This window comes from Budorcas taxicolor, chromosome 25 (genome assembly GCF_023091745.1).
Source record: "Budorcas taxicolor isolate Tak-1 chromosome 25, Takin1.1, whole genome shotgun sequence".
Classification (NCBI taxonomy): Eukaryota; Metazoa; Chordata; class Mammalia; order Artiodactyla; family Bovidae; genus Budorcas; species Budorcas taxicolor.
In genome coordinates this window covers 24,900,188-24,918,448 of record NC_068934.1, presented here as the reverse complement: position 1 = coordinate 24,918,448, position 18,261 = coordinate 24,900,188, and the positions used below count along the sequence as shown (strand labels likewise).

The 18,261-nt window shown below is 35.6% G+C and overlaps 1 protein-coding gene across 1 annotated transcript in view; it reads left to right on the top strand.

Annotated features, from left to right (window-relative positions):
• Window positions 1-18,261, top strand: part of PRMT3 (protein arginine methyltransferase 3) — a 133,639-nt gene that overhangs the window by 39,748 nt on the left and 75,630 nt on the right. Inside the window, exon 10 of the mRNA XM_052662216.1 lies at window positions 6,364-6,463. Coding sequence (XP_052518176.1) covers window positions 6,364-6,463 — 100 coding nt within the window. The remainder of the gene's footprint in view (window positions 1-6,363; window positions 6,464-18,261) is intronic.

The window sequence follows — 18,261 nt, the reverse complement described above, 5'->3', positions numbered from 1 at the left end:
ACTTTTGCTTCCTGACCTGCATACAGATTTCTAAAGAGGCAGGTTAGGTGGTCTGGTATTCCCATCTCTCAGAATTTTCCACAGTTTATTGTGACCCACAGAGTCAAAGGCTTTGGCATGGTCAATAAAGCAGAAATAGATGTTTTTCTGGAACTCTTGCTTTTTCCATGACCCAGCAGATGTTGGCAATTTGATCTCTGGTTCCTCTGCCTTTTCTAAAACCAGCTTGAACATCAGGAAGTTCACAGTACACGTATTGCTGAAGCCTAGCTTAGAGAATTTTGAGCATTACTTTACTAGCGTGTGAGATGAGTGCAATTGTGTGGTAGTTTGAGCATTCTTTGGCATTGCCTTTCTTTGGGATTGGAATGAAAACGGACCTTTTCCAGTCCTGTGGCCACTGCTGAGTTTTCCAAATTTGCTGGTATATTGAGTGCAGCACTTTCACAGCATCATCTTTCAGGATTTGAAATAGCTCTACTGGAATTCCATCACCTCCACTAGCTTTGTTCGTAGTGATGCTTTCTAAGGCCCACTTGACTTCACATTCCAAGATGTCTGGCTCTAGATGAGTGATCACACCATCGTGATTATCCCGGTCGTGAAGATCCTTTTTGTACAGTTCTTCTGTGTATTCTTGCCATCTCTTCTTAATATCTTCTGCTTCTGTTAGGTCCATACCATTTCTGTCCTTTATTGAGCCCATCTTTGCATGAAATGTTCCCTTGATATCTCTAATTTTCTTGAAGAGATCTCCTTTCCCATTCTGTTGTTTTCCTCTATTTCTTTGCATTGATCGCTGAAGAAGGCTTTCTTATCTCTTCTTGCTATTCTTTGGAACTCTGCATTCAGATGCTTATATCTTTCCTTTTCTCTTTTGCTTTTCGCCTCTCTTCTTTTCACAGCTATTTGTAAGGCCTCCCCAGACAGCCATTTTGCTTTTTTGCATTTGTGTATTCTGGAAATTAAGCCCTTGTCTGCTGCATTATTTGCAAATATTTTCTCCCTGTCTGTAGGTGATCTTTCTGTTTTATTTATGGTTTCCTTTGCTGTGCAAAAGGTTATAAGGTTGATGAGGTACCATTTGTTTATTTTTGCTTTTATTTCTGTTGCCTTGGAAGATTGACCTAAGAAAACATTGTTACGATGTATGTCAGAGATTGTTTTGCGTATGTTTTCTCCTAGGAATTTTATGGTGTCGTGTCTTTGAGTCTTTAAGCCATTTTGAGTTCATTTTTATATATGCTGTGATGGAGTGTTCTGACTTCATTGATTTATATATTGTTACTCACCTTTCCCACCACCACTTGCTGAAGAGACTATCTTTTCTCTATTGTATATTCTTTCCTCTTATGTCAGAGATTCATTGACTGTAGGTATGTGGTTTATTTGGGGGTTTTTTTCGGTTCCATTGACCCATGTCTGTTTTTGTGCCAATACTATGTAGGTTTGATGGCTGTAGCTTTATAGCATAGTTTGAACTTCAGGAACTCCAGCTTTGTTCTTTTTCCTCAGGATTTCTTTGGCAATTCTGAGCCTTTTGTGATTCCATATAAATTTTAGAATTATTTGTCTAGTTCTTTGAAAAATGTCATGGGTAATTTGATAGGGATCACATTAAATCTTTGGCTTGCTTTGGGTAGTATGACCATTTAACAGTATTAGTTCTTCCAGTCCAAGAGCATGGGATATCCTTCCATTTTTTTAAATTGTCTTCAGTTTCCTTTATCAGTGTTTTATATTTCACAGTGTGTAAGTCTGTCACCTTGATCACGTTTATTCCTCAGGATTTTATTTTTTTGATGCAGTTTCAAGAGATTTTTTTTTTTCCTATTTCAGTGTAAAGAAATACAATTAGTTTTTGTATATTAATCTCCTGCTACCTTGCTGAATTTGTTTATCAGTTCTAGTAGTTTTTGTGTGAAGGCTTTAGAGTTAAGTATCATATCATCTGTATATCATGACAGTTTTACCTCTTCCCTTCCAATTTGGATACCTTTTATTTCTTGTTTCATCGCTGTGGCTAGGACTTCTAATACTATGCTAAACAGAAGCAATGAGAGTGGACATTCTTGTCTTCTTCCTGTAGTCGTTGGAAGGCTTTCAACTTTTCCACCATTGAGTATATGTTGGCTGTAGATTTCTCATAAATGGCTTTTATTATTTGAAATATGTTCTCTGTCACCACATTGATATGAGTTTTTATTGTGAAGTTATGTTGAATCTTTTTCAGATGCTTTTTCTCCATCTGTTGAGATGATCATGTGGTTTTGTCTTGTCTTTTGTTGATGTGGTGTATCACATTGACTGATTTGAGTGTGTTGACATATCCTTTTGACCCTTGGATGAATCCAGCTTGATCATGGCATATGATCTTTTTTATGTGTTTTTGGATTTAGTTTACTAATACTTTGTTGAAAATTTTTGCATCTGTATTCATTAAAAATATTGGCTTCTTTGATGAATTCATCAAAGATATTAGAGACCAAAATATGTATATATTAGGTATTCTGGCCTCTAATTATATATACATACATATATATATATATTAGGTATTATCTTTGATTTTGATATCACTGTGTTGATGGCTTCATAGAATGACTTTGGGAGTGCTCCCTCCACTTTAGTCTTTGGAAGAGTTTGAGAAGGATCAATGTAAATTCTTTTTTGTATGTTTGGTAGAATTCCTCAGTGAAGCCATCTGTTCCTGGACTTTTGTTTGCAGGGAATTTTTTATTATTGCAGAATCTATTTCACTTCTAGTGGTTGGTCTCTTCAAATTATCTATTTCTTCTTGATTTAGTTTTGGTAGCCATGTATTTCTAGAAACTTGTCCATTTCTTCTAGTTTGTTCAGTTTGTTGGCATATAATTGTTCATAGTACGAAAACATAGTATGTAAAAATTGGTTGTATTTCTGTAAAAAACACAAAACAAGACAGTGAAAATTAAAGCATATCAAAGTGTATTGCTAATATTTCTAACAACTTTTTAGACAATGCTAGGATGGTAAGTCACATTTAATGGAAAATTCATCCATGAAATGAATGTCCCCCAGTAGGTGCTGTGCATGAACTGTTTTAACAGCTTCTTCCCCAGTGTACCCTCTGACATTGGTCAGTATTTCCTTGTCATGTATTTCTCTGGTATCTTGCAACATTTTCTACAGTGATAATCTGCAAAGAAAAAGCCTGTGAAGATGCTCGTGATCACCAGGATTTGAACCATTCCCTACAAAACTTATTAATAACTCAGTAGAAATGTTTTCTGATTTCTTTTTTTTTTTTTTTTGAGGATATTTTAAATATTTATTTTTGCCTGCACTGGGTCATTGTTGCTGTACATGGACTATCCCTGGTTGTGGCAAGCAGGGGCTACTCTTCCTTGTGGTGCATGGGGTTCTCATTGAAGTGACTTCTCTTGTTGCAGAGGACAAGCTCTAGGTGCACAGGTTTCCGTAGTTGCAGCATACAAGCCCAGTAGTTGCAGCCTACAGTCTCTAGGTAGGTTGACTTCAGTAGTTATGACACATGGGTTTAGATGCTCTGCAGCATGTGGAATCTTCTTGAACCAGGGATCAAACCCATGTTGCTGTATTGGCAGATGGATTCTTAACCACTGGACCATCAGAAAGTGTATCTTAAGTAACAGTAAATGAATGCTGTCACCTTATAACTGAAAATAAAACAAGGAATGTCCATGTCCACTCTTACCAATTCTATTCAGCGTTGTCTCGGGGGATCTAACAAGTGCCATAAATAACGTTTAAAGGAAGGCAATAAATGGCAGTAAATACAATAGATTTGAAAGAACTAAGACTCGTTACTCCCAAGTGACATGATCAAGTACACGTAGAATCCTAAGAAATCTGTAAAATAGCCACTAAAACTGTGCTAAAGCTAAAACCTTTACAACAGTCAGAGGGATTCAGGGTCAAAATATGAAAATCAATTATGCTTCTGTTATTATCCATAAACAACTGGAAGTTGAAACTTAAAAAGTACATACCATTACAATGCAATCAAAATCATTAAACATTTAGGGGTAAATTTAGCAAAATATGTTTATGTTCAAAGCATAAACACTAAAAAATGCAGAACGATACCGTGAGCTGATCCTAAAATTCATATGGAAACACAAATGGCCTAGAATATCCAAAAGAATTTTAAAAGAAGAATGAAATTAAAGGATATATACAGTCAGACTTTGTGACTTATATAAGAATCAACAAAGTGTTGTATTAGTGCAAGGATGTGCATCTAAATCTTGGGGCAGAATTGAAAGTCCAGAGATAAGCTTACACATCTGTGCTTAGCTGGTTTTTGACAATGATTCTGAAGTAATTCCATGGGTTGGTGAGACTTTTTCTTCCATAGAGTTGCAGCTATCACTCATGATAGTTTTTCTAACAAAGTTTTTTCATTATATATTTATATATGGGAAAAAGGATCATGATGATATATTGGAAAAATTAACTCAAAATGGAAACAAAAAATTTAGAAGAAAGCATAGGTCAAAATACTTGATGTAGGCAAAGATTTCTTGGATATGAAAAGCAAAAGATAAATTGGTCTTTATCGAAATTAAAAACTTTAGCTTTTAAAACATATTATTACAGAAATAAAAGCCACAGGTTGGAAGAAAATATTCACTATTTTCTTCCAGAGTTTTTATCCAGAAATGTAAAGAACTTTTAAAATTCAAAAATAAGAATACAACTGGTCCAGTTTTTTAAATGGTTAAAATGTTTGATCAAAAGATAATAGGGGATTATGACTAGTAAGCATATGGAAAAAAGACTTGCATTAGGAAAGTTCAATTTTTAACCATAATGAGATCTTACCACACAGTTAATATTAAAAAGATACTATACTAAGTTTACAAGGATGTGAAACAATAGAAATGCTCACATGTTGTAAGAATGTAAAATCATATATGAACTTTGTGAAACAAACTGGCAATTTCTTAAAAAGTTCTTTCACTTCCATTTAACTGAGTACTTCTGGTACATACATAAACATGTAGCAGCTTTATTCATTGTAGTCCAAAAGTGGAAATCCAGAAATCCATCGTCAGATGTGTGGATAGACAAAAAGTGTTTTATTTATACAGTAGGATACTACTCAACAGTAACTAGGAATCGAACTTCTAATATACAGAAAAATAGGCATGAATCTAAAAAGTAACGCTTATTGAAAGAAGCCAGACACAAAGGAGTACATTCAATATGATCTGTTTATATAAAACTACAAAGTACAAATCATAATATGTAGTAAAAGAAAGAATTTAATAGTTACCTGTGGATAGTAGAGTTTTGTGGGAAAGGGCAGTGATGAATCTTTTTGAGAAAATTGTAATATTCTACATAAAATAATCTGTATGATGATGGTGGCCACTCAGGTCTCTCTCTTTTTTTTTTAAGTTCAAAAAAATTTACCCGTAAAAATGCATTTAATTTTATGTATGTAATACTTCAGTGAAATTTACAGGAGGAGAATCCCTCCATTGTTTGCAGAAAAAAATCTTTTGTAATTCAGATATACAGCCTTTGAAGACTGTAAATTTATTTAACTAGATACAAACTTAGTAGCTTAATTTTAGCTTTTTGAAATTATCTGTGTTATTTATTTGAAATTGCAAAGGGAAGGGATGAAAAATATGTGCTAATCTTATGACCAGGGATATAAAAGTATCTAATGAATGCTGTTGGACAAAGTTAAATAATTTATGATGGGAGGAAAGTTTCAAGTTTATGTAACATGCAGTATATTGTTATTCATGATAATACCTTGCTGTTATATACTGCTAGAGGATGTGTACATAGCTTTCACAAATATCTCATCCTCATAATAGACTGTTAGTAGAGGTGTTAATAGTTTGGGAAGGTATCTATTTCTGTTTTATTCATGATTTCAGGCTCAGTGAGATGTTACATGATTTGTTGAAAATCACTTAGCTGACAAGTGCTAGGGGACCTGGAATTCAGAGTAAAGCTTCTGGCCCTAACTCTCTGCTATGGCAAACTACTTCCCTTTAAAATATGCTTTTGTTGTCTGGTCTGTTTCCACCTGTCCTTTTAAAAAACTTTTATTTTTTACTTTATTGACATGTATTCTTAATAGCATTTGAGTTTCTTTTTATGCTGTACTTTTAAACACTGGTTCAGCTGTATTGTGTTATTAACCACAAACATTCTTGGGGATTCATGAAGTGACCAAAGAGCGATTGTAATGCTGGGGAATAAGAAAACTTTGAACAAACATACTTTGAGTTCTATAAAGTAATAAGAACAGTTGCCGAGAATTTTAGTAGTTTGACCAGTTTTCAGAATTTGTTTTAATTTGTCCATTATGGCATTTTTCAGATTAAATAAACTTGAAGATACTATTACACTAATTAAAGGAAAAATTGAAGAAGTTCGTCTTCCTGTAGAAAAAGTGGATGTTATTATATCTGAATGGATGGTAAGTGTTTGCACACAAAACTACTTTCATTAATTTTTTTTAAAGGCAATGAATAAAGTAGCAAGTATTCTGTATTTTATTATATTTGATAAATGGCAGAATGGTAGCATTATTTTAAAAACAGCTACAGTGTTTCTATGGTAGTTTATTCTGCAGTGGCACTTATTTACTGGCAATTTGTAATCTTTAAGAAGAGAATATATTATCTTTTTAAATTTTAAAGTCATAATACTACTTTCTAGATTTGTTGAGACCTAACTATGTTTGCCTAAAAGCCTACAAGGATTCTTTAAGGATTTACTAAGACTGTTCATGTCAAAATAATGTGGTGTTGCTACTGTTGTTGTCATATTGAATAGCCTATCTTTCTGATCTCTTTGGCCATGTGTCCTATACCACATAAAGTGAAAGTGAAAGTGAAGTCGCTCAGTTGTGACTCCTAGCGACCCCATGGACTGCAGCCTACCAGGCTCCTCCGTCCATGAGATTTTCCAGGCAAGAGTACTGGAGTGGGTTGCCATTGCCTTCTCTGTGAGTTATTGAAGTGAAGTCGCTCATTCGTGTCCGACTCTTTGCGACCTTGTGGACTGTAGCCCACCAGGCTCCTCCGTCCATGGGATTCTCCAGGCAAGAAAACTGGAGTGGGTTGCCATTTCCTTCTCCACCTATACCACATAAAATAGTATTTATTGGCATTATTAAAATAATGAAATAAAGGTATATTATTATATAGCTTTATAGTTTCTTTTGAAACCACAAATCAAGGTCAGAGTATTTAAAGTGTCTATAAAGTAAAATTAATGGTATTTGTCAACTGATTTGACCTGTTGATATGCTACTTCTATTAAGACAAGTATATAGTAGTTCTTAATAACTATTTGGAAAGTATTAAGGTTTTTTTTTAAAGAAACTGTATTTGATACCTGTATTTTAATTAAGTGAATTTATCAAAACTTCTTGGAAAGATTGAGTTTTGCTTGATAATTATCTATAAATTTTGAATAACAATTCTAGCAAAATAGCTAGAATTAGGGCGCTTTTAGATTTAATGTCGTGATTTCAGTTCAGAGCCTGTGACAGTCACTGTTGGCAGTTTCTCTTTTGCATCTAAAACAGTATGTTGAGTTTTTTCATGCTAAGGTTGTCTTCTAACAATTCTTGATCATAATACCCTTGTTCTTCTTAACAAAGTAATGTGTATCAGTACTCTGATTTCCCTTAAAAATTGAGTGAGAAGGAATGAATTTAGTTACATCTAACTGAAAACCTAACACCTCTTTAAAGACTACAGAGAGGTGCTTTGGGAAAGTGCATTTGAGGCATCTGCCTGACAGCAGCTTAAGTAGTTTGTACTAAGTATTGCCTAATGTAGCCCTTATTTCTCTAAGGATCATTTTATTTTTCTTGGGAAATGCATCTTTTAAATTACCCCAGATTATACTGTAAGCAAACTAAAAAAAGACCTTACTAAAACTTCCTGTCACCTCAGGTAACCAGCTGATAGTTCTTGACCAGGCTAGCAGAATTATCCTTCTGGATATTGATGTTTCAGGAACTTTGAAACTTGAAACACTGTCTAGAAGTATTAATTGTCATTCAGTTGCTCAGTCATGTCTGACTTTTTGCAACCCATGGACTGCAGCACACCAGGCTTGCCTCCTTCGCTGTCTGCGGGAGTTTGCTCAAACTCATACCCATTGAGTTGGTGATGCCATCCAACCATCTCATCCTCTGTCCTCCCCTTCTCCTCCTGCCCTCAGTCTTTCCCAGCATCAGAGTCTTTCCCAGTGAATCTGCTCTTCACATCAGGTGGCCAAAGTATGTGAGTTTCAGCTTCATCATCAGTCTTTCCAATGAATATTCAGGACTGATTTCCTTTAGGTTGGACTGGTTTGATCTTGCAGTCCAAGGGACTCTCAAGAGAAGTATTAATATGAAATTGAAATCTTAGAGCCAGTTGCTGCTGCTGCTGCTGCTGCTGCTAAGTTGCCTCAGTCGTGTCTGACTCTGTGTGACCCCATAGATGGCAGCTCACCAGGCTCCTCCATCCGTGGGATTCTCCAGGCAAGAACACTGGAGTGGGTTGCCATGTCCTTCTCCAATGCAGGAAAGTGAAAAGTGAAAGTGAAGTCGCTCAGTCGTGTCTGACTCTTAGCGACCCCATGATTGGTATAATAACAAAAACCTGACTGTTGAGTGAATTTATGAGATTGTCACGATTATGATGTGAGCTTTATTGAAAGCTGTGCTGGTCTTGGGCTTGTTTCCCTAGGACTCATTTTACACCCTTCTGTTTTCTGCTGTCTGATGGAGATGGGCTAAAACTGCAGGTGGCTTTTCCTCGGCTCCTGTGACAGCCAACTTCAGTTGGACTTGGGAAATCTAATGGGAGAAATATCAGTAACCTCAGATATGCAGATGACACCACCCTTATGGCAGAAAGTGAAGAGGAACTAAAAAGCCTCTTGATGAAAGTGAAAGTAGAGAGTGAAAAAGTTGGCTTAAAGCTCAACATTCAGAAAACAAAGATCATGGCATCCGGTCCCATCACTTCATGGGAAATAGATGGGGAAACAGTGGAAACAGTGTCAGACTTTATTTTTGGGGGCTCCAAAATCACTGCAGATGGTGATTGCAGCCATGAAATTAAAAGACGCTTGCTCCTTTGAAAAGAAAGTTATGACCAACCTAGATAGCATTATTAAAAAGCAGAGATTGGGGACAGGATGAGAAGGGGTCGACAGGATGAGATGGCTGGATGGCATCCCTGACTCAATGGACGTGAGTCTAAGTGAACTCCAGGAGTCGGTGATGGACAGGGAGGCCTGGCATGCTGCGATTCATGGAGTCACAAAGAGTCAGACATGACTGAGTAACTGAACTGAACTGAATGGGAGATTTATGAAAGGAGAAGCCAGGGCATTTTCTTTTTTTTGCCTCTGGTGGTGTTGCTGGCAGAAATTGTTTCTTTTGTGGCTCCAGTTCCTACCTGACAAACCTCTCATAATTCCCGCATCCACTGTGTGACCCCGACCCTGGGCTCTTGTTCCAGTACTTTTTTATTTTGGGGGTTTGGTCAGGAATGATCTCTGCCTCTATCAGGAAGGCAGTCACATAAGCAATACAGAGTCACTGGAACCCGATATGAAAAGGGTGCGTTCTTTGCAACCGAGATGCATTCAGAAACCCTTCAGAAAGGGAAAAAAATACATGTGTCCAGCATGTGATGGCTAAGAAATTTCTTTTTCTCCGCACAAAGGTATAATTTTAGAGTTTGCATTATCTTGCTGTCAGCCTTTCCTTGTATGCATCAGTGAGGTTGGTGTCTAGCAGATTTGTTAAACACGTTAGAGGGAGCATTTGACACTGTAACTTACAGCAGTCATAGAGTCATCTTTGTGGCTTGGCAATATCATTTATAATATATTCTAGATCCTCTCCTAACTTTGGTACACATATTAGAATTTCTGAGCCTGGATGCTGGAAAATTCTAATTACGTAACTAAACAAGAAGCAAGTATGCTTCCTAAAATACAGCCAACATTTTTTCAGATATTCCTACTTAAACCCAAGTTGTTTAAACAATGATTTTTAAAGCCACGTTTTCTTGAACCAGCATTTTAGAATTAAAATACCTTGCATTAGAATCCTGTCTTTGGAAGTTCCTTTCTTTTTTTTTTTTACATACAGCAGTAGGGATGCAAAAATTAGAATAATTCAAATTTAAACTATGGCGTAGTGTTTTTTTTTTCTTTTTAAAAGTGTTTTGAACCAGAAAGAACCAAAAAAAAAAAAAAGAATGTACCTTGAAGAATTGGACACAGATGTTTAATGAACTTGTAATCCAATATAGCAATGTAGGCATCATATATTGTAGAGATGTACATCTGTTTGCTTCGACTGTGGTCCACTAACTGTTTCATGGCTTAATTTAGATATGTTTTTTGTCTGCAGATGTTCACGAACTTTGCTTTTATTTTGCGAGATGTTCTCAGATAAGAATGTGTTTTTAAAACCCAAATCATTGTTGTTAGCGTGTCATTTAATAAACTTGCCTCTTAGAATTACGAATTTCCATATTTAGGTCTCTCTTTAATTTTACATTTTTATTTTTATTGAATGAAATTTCTAAATAGATAAAATTGCTATCGGTTAAATAGAAAGTTTATATCGATGTTACTATGCATGCCTATGAATATCTGTTCTCATATTTTACATTTTATTGTACCAGTAGAGCCATTCTTTATGACCTGTCATTACTGATGGCCTAATAATGCTGTTCAAAGTAAGCATCCTTAATTCTTGTCCTATGAGCCAGTAAGCCCAGATAGACTGATTTGATGTTGTTGTTTGCCATCTAGGTGTTCAGCATCTTCTCCTTACAAATGTTTACATAGATAAGATCGTGGCACTGCATAATACAATTGCCAGAGATGAATCTTGTTTGGACATGTTATTTTCTGTCATCAGGACCATCAGCAAAATTATACATTAGGTGAACTTTAAGTTACATTGTCACGATCACGTACTATATACATTCAAATTGTCCATTGTGATTTTTCTGTCTAGGCTTGCTTTTCACAGAAATGGCCTAAAATTTTCTCAGCTTTCCCATCCCATTTTACCACCACCGGTGTCTGTGTAGTGTGTATGCATGTACCGCCCATACCCACAATAATGGGGTACCTTTCGTTCACATTTAATACTCTTTATTGTTGGTAAATAGCTTTTCAGGATTTTATCACTTTAGACTTTATCACTTAGAAACATGACTTGTCATTTGGTTTATCAACACTGTAGAATCTCGGCCGTGAAGCGTGTCATAGGTTACATTTTCAACTGTTGAAATGTGTTTGTTGTTTTTAGTTTGGTCTGGCAGTGAAGCCATGCCATGTCAGCCAACTGCCATGAAGATTAGGTGGCCTTTCCTGATTTCTCTTCTTACCTTAAATGATGTAATAATAATTATGTAAGTAGTTTAGTAAGTTAGATAAGCTGAATTAATCTTAGTGTTAGAGAAAGTATAAGAGATTGATTCGCAACACAAATTTTTAATTGTATAGGTACATTTTTGCCTTTCCAGTCCTTGATAAGAAATATGCTTATGACCTGAATTTAAGGATTTTTTTAGTCGTCTTTTTTTTCTCTTTTATGTATATTACTCTGAAAAGTTTAAGCAAAATAAAATTGTCTATGTCTAGTATGTATTTTTTTTACTTAAAAGTAGACATAATCTAATGTCCAGTGGTTCAAGATAAGGAATGTAAGATGTAACTTTCAACTCTGTATTCTCTGGTCAATCTTTCCCCTTATTTTTCTTATTTTTTTGTTGTTCCATCAGAGAAAAAGTCATCTTTTCATTGCCTGACTTCTGGTATTTTTTAAAATCAATCAGTATGATAATAATTAAACAAACAAGTGCTTGCTTAATCACTTCAGTCGTGTCTGACTCTGTGCACCCTTTTGGACTGCAGCCTGCCAGGCTCCTCTGTCCATGGGATTCTCCAGGCAAGAATACTGGAGTGGGTTGCCATGCCCATGTGTCCTGCATTGGCAGGCATGTTCTTTACCATTGGGAAGCCAATGAACGCTTCAAAATAAAAAATAAGGTAACTTGTTGCATAAAATTGTAAAATATGTGCTTTTGATTACAGAGACTACTGTTGTTTTAATGCCCTTTATTTCTCTTTCTAAAATCATGTTATTATTTATATTTTTGACAAATAATCTGTCTTTTAGTGGGATATACTGATGATGAGAGAAATCTGTGTTAGCAGATTGACTTATTTCATTTGATGTGTTCTACCTTCCCTGTCTGGCAACTTGCCACAATTTCTGCACGACTCATTTCAGACATCACCTCACCTGTGCAGCTTTCCCTTTTTGCACCTTGATCACATAAATCTCTTTCCCCCTTTCTTTGCAATTTAGTTTAAGCTTCTATTATATACTTTTACAGTGTATTAGTATTAATTGTTCATAAACCTTTCTCCATTCTCTGAGATTGGGAACCAGGATTTACTTGATATGGTCAGAATTTGTCAAAGGGATCAGTATGAGTAAATGATGAGAGAATATTTAAGAGAACTTTTCCAGACAGAAATTCACTGGCCACAGACACAATCTTATTTATAATTTTCTATACATCAGAGGAAGGCACAGATGAAACAGAGTTAAGAATATTTATTGCTCTAGAGTCAGACACCTGAATTCTTGGTGCTCTTTTGCTGCATCTTGGTTTGTTACCTTGGGTATATTACTGAACCTGTCTGTGCCTCAGTTTCCTTCTCTCTAAAATGAAGACAGCAATTGTACTTACTTTATAGGGATTTTGTGAGGATTAAATGAATTAATACATGGAAATTTCATAAAACATTCTGGCACATAATATGCCATGCTAAGTCGCTTCAGTGATGTCCAACCCTGTGCTACCCCATGGAGCCCACCAGGCTCCTCTGTCCACAGGATTCTCCAGGCAAGAGTACTGGAGTGGGTTGCCATTTCCTTCTCCTTACACCCTAGAGAACAGACTAAAATGGTAAAATATGGAAAGGTAAAGTTGAAATAATAGAGATTCTTTGCTCACTCTTCATATGCCTCCAGTGCGGGAGACCCGAGTTCGATCCCTGGGTTGGGAAGATCCCCTGGAGAAGGAAATGGCAATCCACTCCAGTATTCTTGCCTGGAGAATCCCATGGACGGAGAAGCCTAGTAGGTTACAGTCCACGGTGTCACAAAGAGTTGGACACGACTGAGCAACTTCACCTTCACCCTTCACCTTCATACTCCTTAGTTAAACCTCACTCTCATGTCTCTCAGCAGGTAGGGTCTTTTTATTTTAAAAATTATACTGTCAAGGATTTTTATCTTACTGTAGCCAAAATTAAGAAATATCCAGAATATCAGAATATCAAAAAAATTCTTTTACATATCATTAACCTCCAACCATAGTTTGTCACTCTGGCCCTCTGGCCCTTTATCTACATTTTATACACACATACATGTATGCATAAATATGCATATAGAGAGAAGGCTAGAATATATTTTTATATTTACATAGAAATAAGCATTCATCTATTATACAAATAAGAAATCAAAACTAACCTACCTTAGACTCTTACAGCTTGGAAATTCTATGACTGATCAATTTATAACAATCCCTATTTAAAATTTTTCAAGACTATGCTGGGCTAAAAAGTCTAAAAATTGGTTTATCAAGGCACCTACTGTAGTATGGCTAGATACAGGGCACCTAGTGAAATCTGGATTTCTGAAAAAAATAACAAATAATTTTGTACTGTAGGTATGTCTAAAATCCAGATTTTGCTAGGCATCCTATATTTTTATTTGCTAAACCTGACAACACTAACCTACGGGCTCCTATAAAGATATCCCTTCCAATAAAAGAAAAAAAAAATTATTGGCATTTCTTGCTATGTCAAACAGAAATGAGCCAGTATATATACAATGCCAAAATTCAGTGTGAAACTCAACCACATTAAATCAGTAGTTTCTGATTATGATTAATTCTCTTTTGAAAAATAGCTGAAGTTTTTTAAAATTCTAAGGGAAAAAAGGCGTGATTTTTTAAAAGTCAGCAAGCTATATATTTCTCAGTAATAAACACAAAAAGTATATTGAAACTATATTTCCACATGAATATAAATATTAGGTATTCAGTTGTTACCTTGAGAAGTTGTTGAGGTAGACCAGCTATTTATTCACAGGCACCATGAAGTATAAAAGTGACAAATCATGGCATCTGTTTAATTCAGTACATGCCCTCATGTTCATATAGACGAATTACCTCACAGGATTACTTGTCAAAGACACACGGAGGGACTCCAGGTACTTGAAGAGTCTCTCATCTGCAGACCCCATCTTTACTTCATAGATGAATTCCTGAGGTGAGATCTGTCGATTACTCTTAAGACTTCATTTTGAAAGTTGTACAAACTTTTAAGGACTCTGTAACTAAAGAATGAGCTGCTTGAGTAGATTATTCAGTTAATAAAAGCTGGAAATGATAATATATGTGAAATCAGGAATATTAATACTTGAAGGAAGAACATACTGGGTGCTTCTCTCTTGGCTTTTGAGCCCTTTGTAAAAGCAGAAGATCCTCTATTTCCATGGCTAGTATTTACTAATTGACTCTGCCTATAATGAATGCAAAGAAATACAAACATCAGCTGATTAATGTGGATTATTGGGGTTGGGATTTTTTATATTTTTCTTCATATTAAAATGTATTATATGTATGTTTCAAGAATAATTATCAGTTTGCTGCTCTGTAAATAAATTAGAAGCTCTTGCCTGGAAAATCCCATGGGTGGAGGAGCCTGGAAGGCTACAGTCCATGGGGTCGCAAAGAGTCGGACATGACTGAGCGACTTCCCTTTCCCTTTTCACTTGCATGCATTGGAGAAGGAAATGGCAACCCACTCCAGTGTTCTTGCCTGGAGAATCCCAGGGACGGGGGAGCCTGGGGGCTGCGGTCTATGGGATCGCACAGAGTCGGACACGACTGAAGCGACTTAGCAGCAGCATACTAATATTACATGATTATTTCAGGTAAAGTACAAAATATACATTCAATAGGCTTTTTTTTTAGTATTTTAAATAGTAACAGAAATAGTTACAGTACTTGAATACTGAATCAGAAATTGTGGTTTGTAAGTATTTTTTTTCTTAAATTTTTTTCTTTATTCTGAATTAAGAATAAAATGAAAACAGTAAAAATATAATTAAGACTAGGCCTCTTACGTTCAGTTATTTCAGTTTTATCATCTTTACCTATGTTCTTACTTGCATTCTTAATCGCTCCCTAGCCTCTCCTTTATTTAATATTTGTTTAGATTAAAATTTAGATCACACTCTGCAGCCATTTTATTTGTTACTCTAGAGAGGAGGCTGTTTTATAATCTTGAAAGCTATAGGAGAAATTTAACCCTTTGGGGCTTGAGACCAAATGTAAGTGAAAATATTTAGTCCTTTAAACAAAGTGTTTATATTGAAACACTTACGTATTGTGGATAAAGTTTTTGCTTTTGAAATATATTTTAGATGTTTTGTATCTCTTTCATCAAAGTTCTGGAAGTGGCAGTTACCAAGAGATTCATTCTGTGCTCATATATGATTGATTGGATTGGGTTTATTTGTTTTTGGCTCTCCATAATTCCCTGTGCCAAGTCCTGTGTGCATTACTTTAAAAAAAAATCATTTTGCTCAATAAGTTGTAAATTATTTTAATTATGAAGGTAAAGGGCATAAGTTACTCAGGAGTATGAATCAACTGTCCTTACAAAAATTTTTCAGTATATTAGCCAGAGACCAGGAAGTTTTTGTTAATTTTGATTTCAAACTCTAAAATTGTATAACAATTAAAAAAAATTTTTTTTTCAATAATACTGTTTACCTTTGCCAGGGAATGAAAGTAAGCTCCTAAAATTTAACAGTTTGCATTTGCAAGCAGATGGGTGTTCATTACAAGCTCTGTTTCATGTAACTGAGTTGGCTTAGTCATAATTATTATAATAATTAATATGAAGTGGTTCTACTTAAGGATTATCCTGGGACAGATATTTGATTCACATGCCATGAGTAATCATATAAATTCTACCAGTTTATAATAAATAATCTTGCTCCAGTGCTTCACAACATGGATTTAGAAAACCTCTAATCATGTGATTGAGAAATGACAAATTATATCTTTATGAAGCTTCAAGGCGGGGCATCATCATCATTTTTGTGGAGTGAAATACAAAATTCTCACAGCCTCTTAAAACACCTACTTTCATACTTTTTTGAGCCCTTACAGAGCTGATTTTAGTTAAGTACTCCCTAATTCCTTGGAATTTCAGTTCATTCTCTTGCGCTATTCTTAGTACTTCGAGGGACAAGTTAAAGAAGCCATGATTTTCATTACCTTAGGAGGTGGGTCATAGAGGATCTTGTTGTGATTTATGTCCAAGAGTGTTCTGTTTATGTTTCTCTCTAATAGTTTTATAGTTTCTGGTCTTACCTTTAGGTCTTCAATCCATTTTGAGTTTATCTTTGTGTATGGTGCTAGGAAATGTTCTAATTTAATTCTTTTACACGTAGTTGTCCAGTTTTCCCAGCAGTACTTATTGAAGAGACTATGTTTTTTCCATTGTCTTAACATATTCTTATTATATATCTTATAATATATTCTTATTCTTAATATATCCTCGTTTGTCAAAGACAGGTTGCCCCTAGGTATGTGAATTTATCTCTGGGCTTTCTATCTTGTTCCATTGGTCTGTATTTTGTTTTGTGCCAGTACCGTACTCTCCTGATGACTGTATCTTTATAGTATAGTCTGAAGTCACGAAAACCAACTTGATTCTTCTTTCTCAAGGTTGCTCTGGATGTTTGTGGCCTTTTGCATTTCCATACAAATTGGTAAATTTTTGTTCTAGCTCTGTGAAAAAATGCCATTGTAATTTGATAGGGATTGCATTGAATCTGTAGATTGGTTTGGGTAGTAGTCATTTTCACAATATTGATTCTTCCAATCCAAGAACATCGTATGTCTCTCTACCTGTTCATTCATGTCTTATAGTTTTCTGTATACAGCTCTTATGTCTCCATAGATAGGTTTATTCCTCAGTTCAGTTCAGTCACTCAGTTGTGTCTGACTCTCTGCAACCCTATGGACTGCAGTACTCCGGGCTTCCCTGTCCACCACCAGTTCCCGGAGCTTACTCAACCTCATGTCCATCAAGTTGGTGATGCCATCCAACCATCTCATTCTCTGTCGTCCCCTTCTTCCACTTTCAGTCTTCCCCAGCATCAGGGTCTTTTCCAAGGAGTCAGTCATTTGCATCAGGTGGCCAAAGCATTGGAGCTTCAGCTTCAGCATCAGTCTTTCCAGTGAATATTCAGGACTGATTTCCTTTAGGATCTCCTTGCTGTCCAAGGGACTCTCAAGAGTCTTCAACACCACAGTTCAGAAACATCAATTCTTTGGTGCTCAGCTTTCTTTATAGTCCAGCTCTTCTAGGTATCTTTTTTTGGTTGTTGCAGTGGTGAGTGGGTTGATTTCCTTAATTTCTCTTTCTGATTTTTCATTGTTAGTGTCTAGGAATGCAAAGGATTTTTGTGTACTGATTTTGTATCCTGGGACTTTACTGTATTCACTGATTAGCTCTAGTAATTTTCTGATAGTATCTTTAGGGTTTTCTCTGTATAGTATCATGTCATCTGCAAAGAGTTTTACTTCTTAAAAAAAATTGCAGCAAAGGAAGGCAAAAAACAAGATAAAAAGGCACCCCTCAGAATGGGAGGATATAATTGCAAATGAAGCAGTTGACAGAGGATTAATCTCCAAAATATATAAGCAGCACATGTAGTTCAGTATCAGAAAAACAAACAACCCAATCAAAAAATGGGCAGAAGACCTCAACAGACATGTCTCTAAAGAAGACATACAGATGGCTGATAAACACATGAAAAGATGCTCAAGATTGCTCATTATTAGATAAATGGAAATCAAAACTAAAACAGGTTTAAATGAGCTTATAGCTCATTTCAGCATTGTCTTCTATAAAATTTCTGTTCATTTCTTTTGCTTATCATTCTGTTTGTGACTTGTCTTTTTATTTTCTGAAAGAGTTTATCTATTACAATTATCAAACTGTTACTTGGCCTACTCTGTCTTTTGCTTCTCTTTATTTTGAGGCACATAATAGAATGTTTCTTTCTGTCTCCTGTGAAGTTAGATATGGCCCTGTGACTTCCCTGATCCCTGAGTGATTATAATAAGCATTGTTTCT